The 19,285-nt window shown below is 55.7% G+C and overlaps 3 protein-coding genes across 4 annotated transcripts; all 3 read left to right on the top strand.

Annotated features, from left to right (window-relative positions):
• The first annotated feature begins 40 nt into the window (after positions 1–40).
• STOML1 (stomatin like 1) lies at positions 41–5,246 on the top strand. Of its 2 annotated transcripts, none has more exons than XM_068410512.1 (7): positions 41–282; positions 482–588; positions 735–884; positions 1,385–1,588; positions 2,417–2,645; positions 3,263–3,478; positions 4,579–5,246. In XM_068410512.1, exons 1-7 carry the CDS (start codon positions 135–137, stop codon positions 4,779–4,781), a joined length of 1,257 nt encoding a protein of 418 aa, XP_068266613.1. In that variant the 5' UTR covers positions 41–134; the 3' UTR covers positions 4,782–5,246. The 2 variants fall into 2 exon arrangements, with proteins under 2 accessions (XP_068266613.1, XP_068266612.1); XM_068410511.1 differs by having other exon boundaries at positions 3,260–3,478.
• Positions 5,247–6,492: 1,246 nt separating this feature from the next.
• Positions 6,493–11,352, top strand: LOC137668924 (protein PML-like). Its single transcript, XM_068410737.1, has 4 exons — positions 6,493–6,566; positions 7,276–7,754; positions 8,737–9,314; positions 10,526–11,352. Exons 1-4 carry the CDS (start codon positions 6,540–6,542, stop codon positions 11,350–11,352), a joined length of 1,911 nt encoding a protein of 636 aa, XP_068266838.1. The 5' UTR covers positions 6,493–6,539.
• A 2,251-nt stretch (positions 11,353–13,603) lies between these two features.
• LOC137668736 (zona pellucida sperm-binding protein 3-like) lies at positions 13,604–17,077 on the top strand. The gene is made up of 9 exons (XM_068410489.1): positions 13,604–14,005; positions 14,882–15,000; positions 15,077–15,180; positions 15,426–15,603; positions 15,700–15,820; positions 16,206–16,297; positions 16,480–16,622; positions 16,788–16,877; positions 16,962–17,077. Exons 1-9 carry the CDS (start codon positions 13,604–13,606, stop codon positions 17,075–17,077), a joined length of 1,365 nt encoding a protein of 454 aa, XP_068266590.1.
• The last annotated feature ends 2,208 nt before the right edge of the window (positions 17,078–19,285 follow it).

Below are 19,285 nucleotides of genomic sequence, written 5' to 3'. Positions count from 1 at the left end.
GGCAGGGACGTTGCATCAGGTCAGGGGCAAGCAGAAGCCACGCTGGCCACAGAGGTGGCTGCGATGGCAGTGGGGAGCAGGGCTTAGAGGGCTCCAAGCATCAGGAGCAGGGTCCTGTGCAAGGCACCAGCACCATGTTCAGCCGGTCGGGATACCAAGCCCTTCCCTTGGGAGACTTTGACCGCTTCCAGCAGTCCAGCATTGGGGTCTATGGTGCCCAGAAGGGCTGCTTCTCCTTCGGATCCAAGGAAGACCTTCTGGGGCCGGCTGGGAATACTGCAGGTGAGTCCCGACCTTAGAGGTGAATTGCTGCCTTCCTCCTTATTGCCACTTTCGCTGTAGGGTGTCGCGCTGGCCGGGTGCTCCCCTCACCGCCGGCTTCCCTGGGGTGCATGTGCATGGGGGGAGAGGCTCAGGTGGGGGTTCACGGGCAGGGAAGGGGGTTTTGGAGCAGGTACATCCCCCTTTCACCCCGCTGCAGATTCTTCCCAGGGTTGGCTATCCTGGATCTGCCACGGGGTTATCACCTCCTTGGTCTTCTTGCTGATGGTTGTCACCTTCCCCATCTCAGGATGGTTTGCCTTGAAGGTAAGGGAGGAAAGCAGGTGAGGAGTGGGATGACAACCCATCCTCTGTGGGGGGGACCATTCCTGTCTGCCCCCTGGTCCCATATCTCCTGGCACCGCAGGACCCAGGGTTTTGCTTCTGCCCTGGTCTAAACTTCCCCGTTTCAGATCGTGCCCACCTACGAGCGAATGATCATCTTCCGCCTGGGCCGCATCCGGGCGCCGCAGGGACCCGGCGTGGTCCTGCTGCTGCCCTTCATCGATCACTGGCAGCGGGTGGATCTGAGGACGAGGGCTTTCAACGTACCCCCCTGCAAGGTGAGCTGCCTTGGGCCTCAGGGCAGGATGGAGAGACATCTCTAAATACCCAGAGCAGGTGGATTTTGGGATGGTCTGACCCTTGGTGCCATGCATTGACCCAACCTTCAGTTCCTCCATCCTCACAGTGAGGCAAGGGGGGTTTTGGCTGGTGCTGTGAACCCAGAGTCCTTCCCTGCCTGTGGCTGAAAAGCTCCTCTTGACTTTGCACACCTTGTTCAATGCAAGTTCCTGGCTGGAGACATCTCAAAAACATCAATCCCTATCCTTCCCAGATGTCTTTCAATAACAGCCCTGTGCTGGAAACTGGCCTCACCAATCAGACTAGCCCAAACTTCATCATTTGGATTGATTTTATTCCTAATAACCCTCTTAATAAAGAGATCTAGAGCCAGTTGGCAGCTGGGAAAGAAGTGAATGCCTTTGCTCCCAGGCTCTATGCACAAGGGTTGGGCAATGGGGCAGAGAAGGGGAGAGATCCTGACTCCCCTCTGCCCCAGGTGGTCTCCAAGGACGGGGCAGTCATCTCTATGGGTGCTGACATCCAGTTCCGGGTGTGGGACCCCGTGTTGTCCGTCATGATGGTGAAGGACCTCATCGCGGCCACCCGGATGACGGCGCAGAACGCCATGACCAAGACCTTGGTGAAGAAGAGCCTCCGTGAGATCCAGGTGGAGAAGCTGAGGATCGGGGAGCAGCTGCTGGTGAGGACTGCCCCAGCCCTGCACAGAGCCCCCCAGGCCCTTCAAACCCTCTTGGTGTGGAAATAACCGTAAGGGAAAGCTGTGGCTGCTGAAAGTCCAGGCTCTTGGACCTGGCCAAGGTGGAGAGCTGGGAAGATGTGGTGATTAGTGGGGAGCAGATACCTTCAGCCTGTGGGTCTCTGGAGCTCTGTGGCTTACCTTGAAGGGCTTTGGCCACACGGAAAAGCTCACATGTTGTTGGCAGGCTTCAATCTGACCTCCATATCTGCACCAGGAAAATGTCTGGAGGGGGCTGCAAACTGGAAAAGGCTTTTGGGGAGAGCAGCAGGACAAGGCGGTGGCAGAAGGCAATGACTAGTGCCTGCAGCCAACTTGGGCCAGGCCAAGAGCTTGAATGTCTACAAGGGAGGATATAAAAGGAGGCTGGGGGGATATAACGGTATCTCTGGGGTTTCTGGGGTAGTGTGGAGGTCAGTCTTCCTGGTGGAGCACCATGCCAGGGCACGGTGCCCAGGGGACAGTGAGGAAAGGGGCCAGCCTGGGAGGGAGCCACGGAAAGGGGTAAAAGACAGAGCTGTCCTCCCTGTCCTGACCTCCTCCAAGCCAGGAGAGCAACTGGGCAAGCAGGGTTGAACGTGAGAGTGGGCAGCTTGGAGGAGATGGGCTATGGAGCCTGGTTCAACACCCTGCATTTAAAGCTGGTGGGTAGCAGAAGTATAAGCTATGGGAATGCCCATAGGTTGGGGGTGCTGTGGTGGGTGATCTCCATGGCTATACCCAGCTCTGCCTGGGCTGCTAACACCTCTCCCTTTCTTCCTGGCTCTGCAGCTGGAGATTAATGACATGACCAAGTCCTGGGGTCTGGAGGTGGACCGGGTGGAGCTGAACATGGAGGCTGTGCTGCAACCACCCCGGGAGAACCTGATGGGCCCTCTGGCCACCACACCACCCATGCCGGGGCTGGAGGGGCTGGATGGTACCATTCAGCAGCTGGCTGCCCATTTCTTCAGCAACAGCCTGGCTCTGGCAGGCAGCGGGACCAGCGCTCCAGGGGCAGGTAACCAACCCAGGGTCACTGCTTCTTTGCTGGGGGGTGTCCCTCCTGTCCGACGACCTTTGTGTCCATTAGCTGTTTAACAGAGGAGTCAAAGTCTGAGAGATATCACGCTCCTGCAAGCACAGCACAAACAGGGTGGTAGGGAGGAGGAGAGAAGACTGCTGCGGGCACGGCTCCATACGGCACATGGCACAACACGACCTTTCTAACAAGACATTGGAGATGGGACTGGGGAGGGTAGAAGCAGATCTGCAGGAGCCTGGGCTCAAGACCAACTCAGACCTCAGCATTTCCATCAGGCAAACCCAAGCCTGAGCTTGCCGAGAGAGTCACATCTGAGGGCAACATGGATTTTTTTCCAGAAACCCTCTCGCTATTTCTTTCAGGGATGATTTTCCACTCCCTGGTAGCAGGGGAAGAGTAACCCATGGCAGACAGAGGAGCAGGCAGTAGGAACTGGCAAAACCATGTTGTCCTCTTCTTGCTTAGCTGGAAACTTGCTGGATAAGTGGGTTTCTTTGCTCTGGAGACCTTTTCTGGTGGGTCCATGCAGACCAGCAAAGCTCACCACCTGAAGGTGTCCCCTCAACCCACTTCTGTCCTGTTGTCCCCAGCAGGCAGCATGGAGACAGTGAACGAGGTGGAGCCTCCCACTGCTCCCCTCCTCGCTGCCACCAGCAGCGCCCGAAGGAAGCCCAGTGCAGACGAGCTGCTCTCGGCGGTGGAGCCCATCCTCTCCGAGGCCCTGGTCAGCCAGGTGGGAGCATCCTACCAGGTCAACATCGCCCTGCCCAGCGGCGCCCAGAGCAGCTACTTCATAGACCTCTCCTCAGGTCGCTATTCTTCGGGGTTGCTCTGTTGGAGGCGGGAGGGTGTTTTGTGCCTGTGCCCCCTTTGCATGCTGTGAACCCCACTGAGCTTGGTGGTAGGGGGTCTCAAACCAAGCCCAAGGTAGCTCCTTGAAAGGTATGACACGATCCATCAGCTGAGCAGTGCAGTTTGGCGACCGTGGCCTTGAGTCCATGCTTTCTGAAAGTCTGAAGTATAATTTGTTTTGGGTTAAACCCATGAATTTTCCTTCAGAAAGAAAGTATGGATAGAAAACTGGCAGCTGGATCTTCTTGTGCCTGGCCAAGTGGGATGGCTCAGAGACCTCAAGATTTGTTGGCTCTTGCATGCCACCAGCCCAAAAAGGTAGCGACAGAGGGACATGTGTGGGCAGCACCTTGGGCCACTGCCATGCTGGAAATTGTCCTCCCAGCACCCTACTCCATTCCCCTGTGGGTGCTGATGGTTCTCCTGGTGGCCATGTGTGCTGGTTTTGGCTGGGGTAGAGTTAATTCTCTTCACAGTTGCTGGTATGGGGCTGTGGTTTGGATTTGTGTTGGAAACGGTGCTGATAAGGAAGAGATGTTTTTGTTACTGCTGAGCAGAGCTTACACAGTCAAGGCCTTTGCTGCTTCTCACCCCACCCCACCAGCGTGCAGGCTGGGGGTGCACAAGAAGTTGGCAGGGGACACAGCTGGGACAGCTGACCCCAACTGACCACAGGGATAATCCACGCAATGTGACATCACACTCAGCATATAAAGCTGGGGCAAGAATGAGGAAGGGGGGGGACGTTTGAAGTGATTGCCTCATACTAGCTACTATGAAGAAAATTAACTCCATCCCTGCCAAAACTAGCACAGCATGGCAAAAGTAGGTCAGGACTTGCAGGTGGACCACTGTGACAGGACACTGGTGGAGCAACACAAGAGAAATTTCTCTCCATAAGGAATAAGGACTCCTGTCTCCAAAATCCCCCTGCCCGTTCCTTGTCTGTCATCAGACCTGACTCAATCCTTATGAAACAGTGGGGGGAAACACCAGCAGGCAAGGCTGGATGCTGAAACTCACTGGTTCTCCTTCTCCCACCCATTGTGTCCTACAGGCAGTGGGCGAGCTGGCTGCGGCGTGCCTGAGGGCAGCCCCGACGTCATTCTGGAGGTGGCAGAGAAAGACCTGCAGGACCTCTTCATGGGCAACCTGCGCCCCTTGAGTGCCTACATGAGCGGGAGGCTGCAGGTGAAAGGCGACCTGCACCTTGCCCTGAAGCTGGAGGAGCTCGTCAAGGCGATGAAGCAACATAGATAGAGCATGCGTGTGGGTGCGTGTCTGTGTGCATGTGTCTTTGTAGGTGTGTGAAAGCAGGGGGGGACGTATAGGGGTGCTGCGTGGTGGGGTCCTTGCCCTCATGTTGCTCCTGCTGTCCTTCCTGTGAAGGCTGCAGGAGTTGGGTGAAGACCTGAGCAGGGAAACTGAGGCTGAGCTCCATTGCCTGTCCTTGTCCTTGGCTTTACCTCCACTGCCCACCCTCTGCCTACAGTGTTACTGGATGGGAACCAGTTGGCACCCCAGCCCATGCTTGGGAAACCCAGCCTGCTTCGAGGTCGCTTGGCCAATATGCCACCAGGGCACAGACCGATGTCCTGGTACCCCTGCAGTGAGCTCTGGGCATCTCAGACTGGAAGGGGCATGAGCTGAGCAGATTGGATGGAGAAGAGCTTGGGGACACTGTGGCCGAAGACGGTGGTCATGGGGTGGGGTGGGCAGCTGAAGCGGGGCACGAGGGCTGGCTGGACCAGGCTGGGATGCCACTGGCGGGCTGGAGCTGGGGTCCAGCGCGGCACTGCTAATGGGATACTGGCATTTATGGGAACGAGAAGAGGTGGCGACTTGGGGAACGAGCTGCCTGGAGGTACCTGAGGCTTCCCAACGCAGAGGTTTGTAGTAAGTCATTGCTCTGATTTGTGCTTCAAAGTGCTTCTGCATGCGTGCTGTGAGGCCTGTCCGTGGGGGCGTGTGGGCTGTATATAGGCGTATATAGATATTTATTTATTTTGTAAGCTTCCTTATCAGCTCTCCATGGACAATAAACCTGGTCTGCAGTCTTGCCCTTGGGCAGCGATGGGCTGATGACTTCTCGGTGCCTCAGTTTCCCCAAGGCACCTCAGGGTGCTGTGTAAAAAGGCCAGGTGCTGGCCAGGGTGTGGGAGCTGCCGCCACTCAAGAAGGTTGTGTGATGTGACTCCATCTCACCATACGGTCGTGATGAACACCTGAAGTCCTGGCAGGACGAGGAAGAGTTGTCAGTGTGCGGCATGGCCTCTCCAGGGATGCTCAGCTCCCCAACAGCACCCAGCACCCCAGGGGTTAAAACGTCTGGGAGCTCCAGGCAGCTTTACCAGCCCTCAGGATGTTTTGCTAGACCTGTGTAACAAGCCTGTTTGGTCTTGCTGGCCTGTCCTGCCCGTGCAAGGGGCTGCTTGCCCATTAAAATGTTTCCAAAACTGAAATGTTTCATGGGTGCAACTAGGCCAAATCACCTCCTAAATATCTTCTTCAAGGCCTTGGGGATCATAGAAGCACAGAATGGTTTGGGTTGGAAGGGACCTTAAAGACCACCCAGTTCCAACCCCCCTGCCATGGGCAGGGACACCTTCCTCTAGACCAGGTTGCTCCAAGCCCCATCCAACCTGGCCTTGAACATTGCCAGGGAGGGGGCAGCCACAGCTTCTCTGGGATGGGTGGCACCAGCCTGGGCCAAGCTCTGGAGACCCTATAGGCATCAAAATCCCTGAGGGGTGGTTACAGCAGTGCCCGGCCCTGCCCTCTCCCTTTGGCGATGCCAGGCTAGGTGAACCCCAAGTCCTCCTGGTGGTCCCCATACATTCCGTGGTGGTCCCCATTCCGTGGTGGTCCCCGTTCCGTGGTGGTCCCCATGGTGCAGCCCTGCAACCCCAGCGGGCTCTGCAGCTTCCCTCCTCCCTCCACGGAGGAGGAGTTATCTGGAGAGCAGGAGAAACCGAAAGTACAGGCAGCGGTGGGGCTGCCCGCCTTGCCCGCCCCGCCATGGCCACCTCCAGCCCCGGCCCCCAGGTGAGCGCCGGCTGCTCCAGGGATGGATGGATGGATGGATGGATGGATGGATGGATGGAGGGTTGGGGGGATGCGGGCGGTGGGCTCCGGCGGGCAGGGGGCTTGGCGGGGGTGGGGGGGGTGTCCCGGCCACCAGAAAGTCCCCGGCCCTAAGAGGTGAGGATAAGAGTTGTGGGGTGTTCCCCCCCTCTCTGGTTTGGTGGTTGGTGGGGAGAGGGGGGGCTGGTCCCCAATGCAGCCCCCCCCCCCAGCCCTGCGAAGGCACAGATGGGGGAAGGAGGGAGGCAGGAGGCCAGAGGGATGGGCTGAGCGAAGTGGGGGCGGGAGGGGGATGGATGGGAGGATGGTCCCCACCCTGCCAGAGTGTCATCCAGGGGTCTTTGGATACTTCCTCTGTGCCCCCATCCTCTGTGCTGCCCCTCTGCACCCCCCCACCCCAGCCCCATAGACGGGGGGACCATCCCATTCCCTCTTTGCTAGAGGGAGAAGAAGCCCTCAGCAGGGCCCTGTCCATCCAACCCTGCCACGGTGCACAGGCCATCTCCAGACAGCTTACAGGGCCTGGGCATCACTGGTGGGAAGTGGTTGCTCACTGGTGGCTCCAAGTGCAGTTTGCAGGTCACCTCCCCCCCTCCAAGATGTGGTTTCAGAAGCTCTTAAAAACACACCCCAGCTCTCATTCCTCTTCCTCTCTCCCTACCTCCCCAAGCTCCTAGAAGCTGACTTCCAGTTCATCCTCTGCGAGGGCTGCCAACAGGAATCGCCCAACCTCAAGCTCCTCACCTGCCTCCACACCTTGTGCCTCGACTGCCTGAACAAGAACAAGCTCATTGGGCAGTGCCCCGTGTGCCGGACGGTCATCCCGCAGGCCAGCAGCATCCGCGACATGGACAACCTGCTCTTCACCAACCTGCAGGCCAGGCTCAAGGTTTACAAGAAGATCGTTGATGGAATTGACTTGTTCTGCGACAACTGCAAGAAAGCCAGCGAGTTCTGGTGCTCCGAGTGCGAGGAGTTCCTCTGCACCAAGTGCTTCGAGGCCCACCAGCAGTACCTAAAGAGGGAGAGGCACAAAGCCAATAAGGTGATGGACATCAGGGCAGGGTCTGCTGAGGACTTCCTCGAGGTCACCAGGAGGACCGGTAACTTGTCCTGCGCCAACCCAACCCACAAGAACGAGACTGTAAGGTAGGTCGAAGGAGGTCTGTCCCCATCTGGGTGGTTTCTTGTCACAAATCTCTTTGGGCTAGTCCATGATGGGACTGAGCAGGGTGTCCCTGTCCCTCTGCTGCCCTGATAGCCACCATGTCATGGAGAAGATGGGTGGGAAGTAGTGAATGATGGGCTCCGGGGCATGGACGGAGGGTTTGGATGAAGCCAGGTTTGAGCTGATGATGGGAGAGTGGGGACAGGGTAGACAAAGGGAGAGGAGTGTGTGGGGTGCTCCTTGCTAGGGTAAGGAGGGTGAGGTTGATGGAGCTCAGCAAGAAGAAGGCCTGTTGCTTCAGCTGCCATGATGGACAGCAGAGAAGGGTATGTTTTGCTGATGGTGCTAGACCAGCTTGGAGAGCATTTGGGGAATAGCATGGGTGCAGTGCAGGACAAGTTTTAAATGCCCTCAAGGGAAAGTCTGAGTGAGAGGGGAAGGGGCTAGAGCATCCGTGGAGGCCAGCACTGGTGCTAGCCATGATGGCCCAGATGCAACCGCTGCCTCAGCATGTCCCTAGCCTACCTCTTGCCAAGGCTACCAGGACTTATATGAAGGATGGATGATGATCTCCACTCCCCACTTCTTATATTCTTGCTTTAGGCATCTTATGGAGATAAGATGCTCTTAGGTCTTATATTCTTATACATAACCCCAATAAGCGCTCGTGGAAGGGCAGAGAGCTCATTTCTTCACTGCCCTTGTAGTGCGTGGATGAATGTCCACCATAATGCTTGCACCATCACCACAGTGACTTCAGCCAGGCCAGCAGAGGAGCAGAAACCCTGTGGAGATAGTGAACCAATGTATTTTTTTGCAATTGGGAGAGTATAAAACCAAATGCCTGGCCCGAACTTGGTGGTGACTTAAATTCAATGCACGAATGACTTTGCAATTTGATAAATGAATGAATTGCAAAGGGCGTGGTCTGAGTTACTGCTCTGCTTGTGCTTGGCCTCATAGCGTCTACTGCAAGAAGTGCTGCAAGCCCATGTGCTGCATCTGCGCGCTGCTGGACAGCCAGCACGCCCCGTTCTGCGACATCCGCAGCGAGACCCAGCGCAGGCAGGAGGAGCTCAGCACCATCAACCAGGACCTGAAGCAGAAGAGAAGCGGCTTCGAGGCCACCTACACGGTGCTGCAGAATGAGGCCGTGCGGCTGGAGCGGGCGCAGCGGGAGATGCGGGAGCTGGTCCGGCAGCGCGCAGAGCAGCTGGTGCAGCTGATCCGGCGCGAGGAAGAGGAGCTGCTGGGGCTGGTGGAGGCGCGGCAGGAGCAGGGCCGGCGGGAGCTGGCGAGGGAGCTGCAGCACGTGGAGGGGGTGCTGCGGCGGATGGAGGCAGGCGAGCGGCTGGTGGAGAAGATGGGCCTCTACGCCACGGAGCAGGAGGTGATGGACATGCAGCCCTTCATCAAGGAGTCGCTGGAGGAGCTGCAGCGGCTGCGGTTGGTGGTGGCCGATGACCAAGCACAGCCCAGGAACTTTGCGGAGTGCAGAGCCAGGCTGCAGGCACTGGTGGAGCGCGTCACGGGGCATCCAGGTGAGAAGGCACTTGGCCAGGAGGGCTGGGGAGGGGGGGATTGAAAGCAGGGTTGAAGGTTATAATGCCTGGTTAGACCTTATTCTCCATGGGTTTCAAGTCTCCTTCCACCTGGTGACTTGATGGATCTGTGCCTCCAGCCTTTGCTCATGCGGTGGGCGCACTCCAACCTCCCCCAAGGACGAGAAGCAGTTGTTGCATCCATCACTTCCAAAGCAACACTTATCTCTTGCCCTTGTGGAGTACGGCAGTCCCCCAAACGCGATTGTACTGGGAGGGAACATGGTGAATCGCTTGGGATGGAGCCATGTTGTGGGTTGAAGGGCAAGGGAGGTGAGTGGCACCTGGAGACAGGGCGCGTAGAGCAGGGGCTCGCAGAGGCTGGTGTTGGCAAGGAGGAAGTAGCTGGAAGGGTTGGATCAACTCTGCATCCTCTCTGAGAAATGTTTGTGCTGGTGACATGTGCAGGTCCCTCAGGGTCATAACCATCCTCCAGGCCTTAGTGTGCTGCTGCCCACTGACCACTCCTGCTCCTCAGATCTCCAGCCACTTTGTCTTTGCTCAACCTTTGTCCACAACCATCTGGGGCAATTCCCCTTTCGGGTTGTTGATTACCACCTTGGGATCGCGTATCGAACCGGGAAGGCAAAAAGTTCCCTGGGAGCACTTCCCGACTGGGATGGCCAGAGATCTGTGACCGCTGCTGGGTTTGCCCAGGTCTTCCCCCAGCTCTTCTGCAGCAGTGCTGTGGCAGAGGTGCTGGTGGTTTGGGAATGGTGTAGGCCTTGGCATCCATGGTGTGTGCAGGGCTGGTGTGCTGAAGGATCCAGGTTTGGTCAGAAGGTGGTAGCATCCTTCCAGAAAATGGGGGGGAAAAAAAGCAATGGGAGGAATAGACTTTGTGGGGTCTTCTGCTCCCTCCCCCTGCTGCTGTCTTCAGACCTGGGCTATGACCAGTGTCCTCCTTGGCCCTCTGGGCGTCCACCACTGAGCTCCCCAGGGCAAGCTCATGGGCTATGGATGGTCCATAGAAGAGCCCAGGGGTGATGTCCTGGATGGAGCTTGGGGTCTCCTGGGGACAAGCTGCCTTCCACCCCACTCTTTGCATCTCCATCGCATGGTAGGCATCGTCCCTGTCTCCCCTCTCCACCCCACCCAGGCAGGCTGGGAGGACCCTCTGACCCCTGATTCTCTCCTCCTCCTCCCTTCAGCCCCTCTCCCCACAACAGGTACCTCCGCTCCTCAGCACGACTCCCCATCCGAAGACGAGACCATCCCGATCCTCAACCTCGAGCCTGCTGGGGAGGATTGCCAACTGCATGGAGGTCTCCCCATGGGGCTGCCTGCCCACCACCAGTGCTGTGCCCCCGTGTCCGACCCCTCCGGCGGCGGAGGACACGTGTGTCCAGACCAGGAAGGGGATGTGTCCCCCACCCAACCCATACCTCCAACCCTTCTGATGCAGAGGGGTGAAGAAGCAGAGGAAGACTCAAGGCCAACCCATGGGGACGCTGCACCTCCTGCCAGGAGCATCCAGGACTCTCTGGCCTCCTTGCAGGAAGATTTCAGTGGCTGGGCCAGGTCCAACGTGCAGCAGGCGGATAAGCTCCTGAAGATGGGCAGTCACCTGCTGCAAGCTCAGCACAGGGCAAACAGGCACCTGCTGTCCGTGACCCGAGAGATCCGGACCATGTCCCGCTCCCTGGCCACCATCGCCTCTGCTGTGGGATCCTTACTGCAGCCCGTGGCCGGCCCACAGGACCCCCCTGCCGCAGATATGGACTGGCTATTGCTGCCCTCCAACACGCTGGAGTTATTCCCTCCCAGCACCCCGCAGAAGCATGAACCACCAGTCCCAGAGGCTGCCGCAGCCCCTTCCCCCAGCAGACCCCCTCCTGCCACCCCCTCTGCCAGCCCAGCATGCTTGGACCCCTCCAGCCCAGCCTCCGAGGGGGAATGCCCCGAATCAAGGCACCTCACCAGGGGCAAGCGTGGTGGGAAGCCCAGCACCAAACTTCGAAAGCGGAAGAAGAAGTGAGGGTCTACAAACCAGAACGTTTGCCAAGGCCTGCGGCTGCTTGGTAAACCCTTTAAAAGTCCTTATGGAGACCAGGCTCTCCATCTCACCTTGCTATGCCAATAAATCCTCTTGGGATGAACGGTGTGTTGGTCTTTTACTGGGTTTGGGCAGGCAGCATCTCCCCCGCGAACGAGCCCTCACCACTGCATGGCAATAACTCGGGATCTGAAGCCAGCTGGAGAAACAGGAGGTGGGGAAACTGGTTTAGAAGGACCAAGGATGGTGGTCGTCGCTAGGAGGGAGGTTGGGCAGAGGTGTTCTGTTCCCATGAGCTGCTGTGTGGGACATGGCCGTGGGAAGAACTGAAAATCCTCCTTTGGTCAGCAGGGTCCGACCCCTCTAGCTTGGGATGTGAACCTCCTAAGTGGGCACACAGGGGTATGGTTTTCCTACCTCCCTCCATGCTTTCCAAGCTCAAAGACAGCCAGGGAATTGCTTGATCAGGGGATGCACCTCATTGCTCTTTGGCTCCTGATGCAGATGCAGAAGAAATAAATCATTTTCCTAATTTTTTGTGCATTGCAAATTATTTCTTCTTGTTCCCCGTTCCCACAATATCCACCCGCTCAAAAAGGCAGGTGTGCAGGGTGGTGGGTGCTATGATGATGGGTGCTTTGCAGCGTGATGGCCCCTTGAGCCCAGGAGGCAGCTGAGATGAGCACGATGAGCATGGGATGACCCATGTACATGAGACATGCAGCTATCCCCAAGACAGGCATTGGCTTGAGGACAAGCAAGAGAGCACTGAGAGGTCCTGTTTGCTCGGGGAGGTGCTGAGAAAGCCCATCAGCCTGCTCCCTGTGGGAACAAGCCAAGTCATTTCCCTTCCGATGGTGCATAGCTGTCCTGCCCGCCGGCAGCTATCCAGTTTGGATCGTGCCAAAACAGCCTCATTCAGCCACAGCTATCGCCCAAAACTCGTGGGCATCTCACCTGGTCCTCACCTGCGTGTGTGAGCAAAGCAATGAGCACACCAACGTTCACCCAGAGGCAGGGGCAAAGCAAACATCCTTGTGTTGTCCCTAAAACCCCATACAAGGACTCGGGTCCAAAGCCGTGCTCCTCCCTGGTGTCACTTCAACACACAAACTGCTTTTCCTCCTGATTTCTGGCCTCTAACCAGGCAGGAGGAGGCTTGCAGGGTGATTCAGATGGGTCAACCCACCCCGGTCCCCTCCCTCTGGGGACCACGGAGGGGACAACCTGATGCTCAATCATCCCAGGAAGGGATGGACTGTCCAGACACCATGGGGACCATTATGCCCCAGGTCTAATAATTATAACAATTATTAGAAATAATTATTATTTCTAATACATAATAGCTCTAATATTATTCCTGATAAAGATTATTCTATTCGTTATTTTACTACCACTCATTTCAGTGCCGGTCCTGCCCAGGAAGCCGGTGTCTCCAGGGGACAAGTTTCTTCAGGAAACAGTTAAACAGCCACGTGTGCACAAGCATTTTCCTCCCTTTTGCTAAAATCCCAGGAAGCACAAGAAAACACAAGGAGATATGAGTGGCAGCATCAGTGTGGACTCCACCATGTGGAGTATGGTCCTGCAAGAGCAGGGATGCAGTTCAGGGCAATGGATGGGCATCTCCTCCACAATCCCCACTTTTCCTTTTATTCTTCTACCTAATTCCATTTAAATTTCCCCTCCTTCCTCCAAAGAAGTCAACTTTTGCTCTGTAGAGAAGAGCCAGCCATGAGTCCTTCACATCCTGGAAATCCTCAGTTGCCCTTGACACGAGCAGCTCCATGGGGATCATCACCACCTTGAAGGAGCTGGGACAGGGACAAGTTTGGGTAGCTGAAGAGTGGGTTTGCCTTGGGAAAGTGTCACCCTCATTCCCCAGTCACCCTGCTACACAAGGGCTCCATGGTCTGGAGGTGGGACACATGGTCTGGAGGTGGGACACATCTCTGTGGATCTCACAGAGCTGGTTGGTAGCAAAAAAATGGGGGAAAAAACTGTGGTTGGCTGCATGGCAAACTCAACATGTCACCTGGGGGCAGAACCTCATTAGCTTATTAGAGCCCACCAGGATGGGTTCCCCAGGGAACTGGGTGCTCTCAGCTGTTGCCAGTTGCCCTTATGGGAGGTGTGCCGAGCATCACCTGAAGTGGGAGTGGCTGTGGATGGTGTGGGCTATAAAAGGTCCCTGGGCAGCAGTTGCTCTTTGTGCTGGACCCTGGTAGGCAAGATGAGGCCTGGAAGCAGCCTGGGGTTTGCTCTTTTCTGCTGGGTTTTTGGGGAGGTGGTTGCTTACAACCCCTGGGACTTCATTAGAGGGGAGGCAGAACTATGGAGGTACAGAGGGGATCCTTCCTTGGGGCAGTCTCGTGCCTTCTCCCAGCCCTCTCCCTGGGCGTGGGTGGATGTTTCCCAGCTCCAGGCTGCTGCCCCGCTGCACCCCGTGACCGTGCGGTGCCAGGAGGCACAGGTGGTGGTCACGGTGCACAGGGACCTCTTTGGCACGGGGCGCCTGGTGAGGGCTGCAGAGCTGACCCTGGGCTCGGCTGGCTGCCTGCCTGCAGTCTGGAGTGCTGCTGAGACCACGGTGACCTTCATGGCTGGGCTGCATGAGTGTGGCAGCACGCTCAGGGTAAGGCTGGGGGGGCTGGCGCCCTAGGGTGGGGGTCTGCCTCTTGGCTTGCACCTTGGTGCCTTGGGATGCTGAGACTGGCAGGGGGTTGTGGTGTAGATGGGCTCAGGGAAATGCTCCAAAGCCTTTCCTAGAGGCTGAACATCTCAGCCTGCTTTTCAAGAGCAGCAGAAGTCTGGTCCAGGGGCTAGATCTGGGATTGAATGAGCAGGGAAGGGTGTGCAAGAGGCAGAGAAATTAGGTTTTTCCTGATGAATACAATCATCTAAATTTCCCAGGACTATTTATGCTGTTGCTGCCACCTCCAGGGTGGAGCCCAGATGACCTGGTGCTGGGAGCTGCTGCAGCAAGCCAGCAGTGGGTGCCTACCTTAGGAGTAGCACCTTGGGTGTTGCTTACTGCTGCTACCTTGGGTGCTACTCATGAAGCTACTTTACAGAAAATTTGAATTGGAAGTGGTCTCTTTCCCCTGGGAGGATGCTTGGGGCCACCAGGCTGAGCAGGTACCCCTGCAGATATCTTCATTAAATCCCCCTGAGCAGAAGTCACCCCCCACCCTGGGGGACAAACCTTCCTGTCTGTTGCTCTGGGGCATGGAAACTAGAAAAAAAAAATAAGAATCAGCTTGAGCAGCTCTGTATCCAGCTCTGCTGCTGACCGTAGGCTCTCCTAGGACAGACTGGAGCAGCTTCTCAGCCCAGAGCACCCCTGCAGCAGGATGAGTGCCACTCTGCTGCCTCCAGCACAAATGCTACTGGCTGATGTCCAGAAGAAACATCTCAGCACTGAGTCTCCAGGCTTAAATGTGTTTCTCTGTGTGTGGGGGCGAGGAACAGGGCTCTTAATGACTAGATAATGTGTCTTGTCTTCCCCCAGGTGACCCCTGATGCTCTAGTCTACAGCACGAGCTTAAATTACAAGCCAGCTCCTGCTGGCAACCCTGTCATTGTCCGCACCAGCCCTGCTGTGGTTCCTATTGAGTGCCACTACCCAAGGTGAGCCGATGCAGATGAGTACTAAGCAAGCCCTTCTGCTGCCACAGAGCCTTTAACTATTGGCATCTCTCCCCAGGAGGGACAATGTGAGCAGCAACGGTGTCAAGCCCACGTGGGCACCCTTCCACTCCACCCTGTCCTCTGAGGAGAAGCTGCCCTTCTCCCTGCGCCTCATGAACGGTAGGTTTCGGGTGAGGGTCTCCTCTGGTACAGGGAACCCTGAGCTGGCCTCTGAGATGGCCATGCTTCCATGATGGCATATCTGGTGCTGGTACTGCCCCAGTGCTCCTGGAGATAGTTTGGTACCGTTTTGGTGAGTACCCAGGGCCTTGTGCCTGTTGAGGTGTCCTTGGGTGAAAGCAATGAAGCACAAGGAGCCAGCTGGCTTCCCATTCATGAGTGCCTGGTGACCTCCCTCCTTCCAGATGACTGGAGTACCGAGAGAGTTTCCACCATATTTCAACTGGGAGAGGTCCTCCACTTCCAGGCTGGTGTCAACACAGAGAACCATGCACCTCTGAGGCTCTTTGTGGACAACTGTGTGGCCACCCTGACCCCAGACAGGAAGAGTTCTCCCCAGTATGCTTTTATTGACTTCAGTGGGTAAGAGCTGGCCGTGCCCTTATTTAGAGATGCCTTTCTGCGCGTTAGGGATATACTTGACAATGGGATCCTGCTGGCCCTTGCTTTTGTGCCTAGGTGCCTGGTGGATGGGCAACTGGATGATGCCACCTCAACTTTTATATCCCCAAGACCCAGGCAAGATGTGCTTCAGTTTGCAGTAGATGCATTCAAGTTTGCAGGAGACTCCAGCAATCTGGTAAGTCCTTCCTAAAGTGAAGTCCCTTGTCTAGATGGGGTACAGCCTCATTCCATTAAGAAAGTCAACGTGGCTTTGTCTGGAACTACATTCCCAAGGCAACTGCCTCATAGCGATGTATGATTGAGGTCACCTTGTATTACTGCTTTTGGATTGTGGCCCTCTGAGTTAAGCATCTTCCTTGGAGACCAGTTCTGATACTGGTCAAGGCAAGCCCTTCTGATGGGCTTCAATAGCTGAACCCTTAAGTGGCTTGAAGGAAGCAGGGTGGGGTTGAGCTGCCCTGGGGAGATGGTGGTTCCATTGGAGACTGACTTCATGGTGCATGGGAAAGACATAAAGGCAAACAACAGCCTAACCCCTCTGCTCTGCCTGGCTGCCCCAGATCTACATCACCTGCCACCTGAAGGTCTCCCTGGCTGACCAGGCTCCTGATGCTCTGAACAAGGCTTGCTCCTTCAATAAAGCCAGCAACCTGTGAGTAGTTGGAACAGCAGCTTGCCCAAAGGTGAAGAGCTTAGGCTTCTCATCTATGTGTCACCTTCCAGGAAGGTGGGGTTGGCCATGTGGGTGGGATGGTGTTGGTCTCTCCTAGGAGACCCCAAAGCATGTGAGGGATTCCTACCATAGGGTGGGCTGCTCACTAGGCTCTCTTCTAGCTGGGCTCCAGTGGAAGGCACCCGGGATGTCTGCTCCTGCTGCGAGATGAGGAGCTGTGGCTTGGCTGGGCACTCCAGGAGGTTCCACGCTCCTTCCCGATGGCAAGGAGGACGTGCCCGGAGAGAACTGCCCTCTGAGCTTGGTAGGTCTCAGTTTGCCTCTTGGGCTTTGTCACCATGGTGGCAACTAGCTCAGAGCTGGGTGGCTGGAGCTGCCTCACTACCTATTGACTCCTAAGTGCTAATCCAAGGCTTGGGAGAGCTAGGTGTTCAAATGTGTTTGAGTGCTCAAAGGGCCTCCTTTTCAGATCCCTTAGTGAAAGAAGCAGATGTTGTGGTTGGACCTCTCTTCATCCACAGCTGGCAGGATCACACAGTTAGGAGGAAGCCTTCACAAGGTAGGGCAAACCCAGGGAAGGGGGCTGGTTTGTGTGGCAGGTCCTGGCTCTGGCCATAACCACCTCCTTACTTCTCCTTCCTAGATGCAGGTCACTTGTGGATGGTATTGGGGCTGGCTGAAGTTGCTGGTTTGGTCATCCTGATCCTTGCTGTTCTAGGAGCTCTGACTGTCTGCCGGAAACCCAGCAACCCTGTTTGAGTCACTGGTTTTGACTCTTATAGTTTGACCAATAAAAAATAAATTGAAGGACTGTGAGAGGCTTGGTGGAGGGAGTGGAGAAGTCTTTCTAGAGAGACTGAGCTAACTAAATCTTCATGCTAACTTTAACTGTGCTTCTTTGTACCCAGTTTGGGTCTTGTTCTCCTGAAGTCCTGTCCTCAGCAGAGCTTTGTACAGCCTCACACCCCCATGAATGTCTCCCAGAGCACCTAGCTGGGGACCTGATGCAAAAAAAAACCCACCATCCAGATATTGTCTTGTTTCTAGAAGCATGGAGTTGTGTTTAGCCTCAAATCATTTTACCTTTCTATGGAGCTACTTGAGTCTGCTCCATATTGGTAACTCTTTACTCAATAAGCCAAGGGGAACTAAGGGTTTTGTAAAACTTGGACCACTCTCCTCTACCCTGAAGCTGCTTCTGGGAGAGAAATCAAGCTTTGCTGGGTGAGGAAGGGAGCACAACTCAAGGGTCGGTGGGTTGGGCTTTTCCTGGGACAGGCAGAGGCAGGAATTCCAGTCCCTGCCCCAAGGACTGTTTACACATAGTTGTATGTAACAAGCCTTGGTTGAAATGTATAAACAGTCCTTGGGGCAGGGACTGGAATTTCTGCCCCCACTTCCCCCACTCCACAAAGGGGCTTTCTGACACGCCTGAGTCACGTTTGCTTTTTCCTTCCATGGCTGTGAAATGTGGGCTCTTCTTAGCAGAGTAGCTGTAATGTTCCTGCCCCCAAACCCAAGACCTGTTGCTCCCTAGTAGCTGGGAGAGGTTCCCACTTTAGGCAGTGGTGGGAACTGAATATCTTGGGATGCTGGATTCGGGGAGAACTGAGACCTGTGAGGAGCTGGGCCTTGCTCGCAGCATGGCCACCTCTTGAGCTGGTTTTGCAAGGGGTAGGAGGACTGCTGCAACCTCTTGTCCTGCTCTGGGGGAGCTTGGGCAGCTCTCTTGCTTGTGGGTGACAGAGGAAAGTGGTGTCTTGTGGAACCTGCTGTATCTTTGGGTGTCATCCAGCACCCTGGAGACCCTCAGCTGGGTGCCCTTTGATAGATGTCACCTTGCCCTGGGATCTCTTTGGCACAAGGTGCCTAGCTGGAGTTTGGGTCACCTAAACCACTGTTCCATCCCTTCCCTTGTCTGCTCAAGGAGCTAAAAGCAAATTAGTCCTCCTTCAAATTAAAAGGTTAGTTCTGGGTTGGATCAGGGACCTGCACTGACTTTGAGTTGGGGTTGTCAGTATGGTCTCTTTCCTCATCTGTAGAATCTGACCCTTGCTGGAGGGGTTTGGCCCTTGTCTTGCAGCAAAGGAGGAGGTAGGTGCTTTTAGGGGAAATAGCTGGGAGAAGTCTTCACCATCTCCATAGAGCTGTGAGCCGTCTGCTTTTGGGGCAGAAGGAAGAGGAGGAGGGCATGGAAATATGGGTGGAAGGGATCTCAGAAGGTCTACAGCCCAACACCAGGTGTATCAGCATTGTGTTGGCCTGGCTGAGGCTGGCAATGTCCATGGATGGAGATCCCCCACCTCTGTGTCCTCAGCTCAGGGCTGCACAACCTTCCTGGAGAAGAAATATTTCTTCACCTGAACCTCCCAGACCACAAGTTGTGGCTGCTGATGTGTTAAATGTTCACGTAACTGATTCCTTGTTGATCAAGATCTCCAGATGTTCACTGCCCCAACTATCCCTTGGCACACATGCTCCGAGCAGGGACTCTTTGATTTGCTGAGACACACAGAGGAGAGTGTTAAACAAAAAAACTCCTCTCTGTGCCACTTGGCACAGCTGCCCTGCAGCCATTTGAGCAAAATACCTCAGCTGGCTCCAGGAAGGAAGGCAAATATTGGCCAAATCTGGTCTACAAAGAAATTGGGGATGGGGAAACACTCCCTGGCTTTCCAGAGCAGCCGTCCCCTCCAGCAGCTCCTGCCCCTTCCCACGCAGCATCCCTGGCTCTGGTGAGGCTCAGGGGCAGCACTCACCTTGCCATGTTATAAGCAAAAATGAGATGTGCTTTAAAGTCTCCTTTATACAAGGGGGGAAAAACACTGGGGTTTGTGCTTGTCCAGTACCCTGGAACTTTCTGGTCTCTGTCTCCTCCAACAAAATGAACTCATGCTCTTTCCCAACTGTGCTGGTCCATGGCCAACATTGTGTTGTGCTTGGAATAAAGATGGGACAGCTGGTCCT

Source organism: Nyctibius grandis, chromosome 11 (assembly GCF_013368605.1).
Source record: "Nyctibius grandis isolate bNycGra1 chromosome 11, bNycGra1.pri, whole genome shotgun sequence".
Lineage (NCBI taxonomy): Eukaryota > Metazoa > Chordata > Aves > Nyctibiiformes > Nyctibiidae > Nyctibius > Nyctibius grandis.
This window is presented reverse-complemented; position numbering and strand designations above follow the sequence as displayed.

Coding starts and splice junctions, on each gene's coding strand:
- STOML1 (XM_068410511.1), top strand. CDS start 135: ATGTTCAGCCGGTCGGGATACCAAGCCCTTCCCTTGGGAGACTTTGAC. Junction 1,589..2,416: donor GGATCGGGGAGCAGCTGCTG/GTGAGGACTGCC, acceptor CTGGCTCTGCAG/CTGGAGATTAATGACATGAC. Junction 3,479..4,578: donor CTTCATAGACCTCTCCTCAG/GTCGCTATTCTT, acceptor TGTGTCCTACAG/GCAGTGGGCGAGCTGGCTGC.
- LOC137668924 (XM_068410737.1), top strand. CDS start 6,540: ATGGCCACCTCCAGCCCCGGCCCCCAG. Junction 6,567..7,275: donor CCTCCAGCCCCGGCCCCCAG/GTGAGCGCCGGC, acceptor TACCTCCCCAAG/CTCCTAGAAGCTGACTTCCA. Junction 9,315..10,525: donor GCGCGTCACGGGGCATCCAG/GTGAGAAGGCAC, acceptor TCCTCCCTTCAG/CCCCTCTCCCCACAACAGGT.
- LOC137668736 (XM_068410489.1), top strand. CDS start 13,604: ATGAGGCCTGGAAGCAGCCTGGGGTTTGCTCTTTTCTGCTGGGTTTTT. Junction 14,006..14,881: donor AGTGTGGCAGCACGCTCAGG/GTAAGGCTGGGG, acceptor GTCTTCCCCCAG/GTGACCCCTGATGCTCTAGT. Junction 15,604..15,699: donor GCTTTTATTGACTTCAGTGG/GTAAGAGCTGGC, acceptor TTTTGTGCCTAG/GTGCCTGGTGGATGGGCAAC.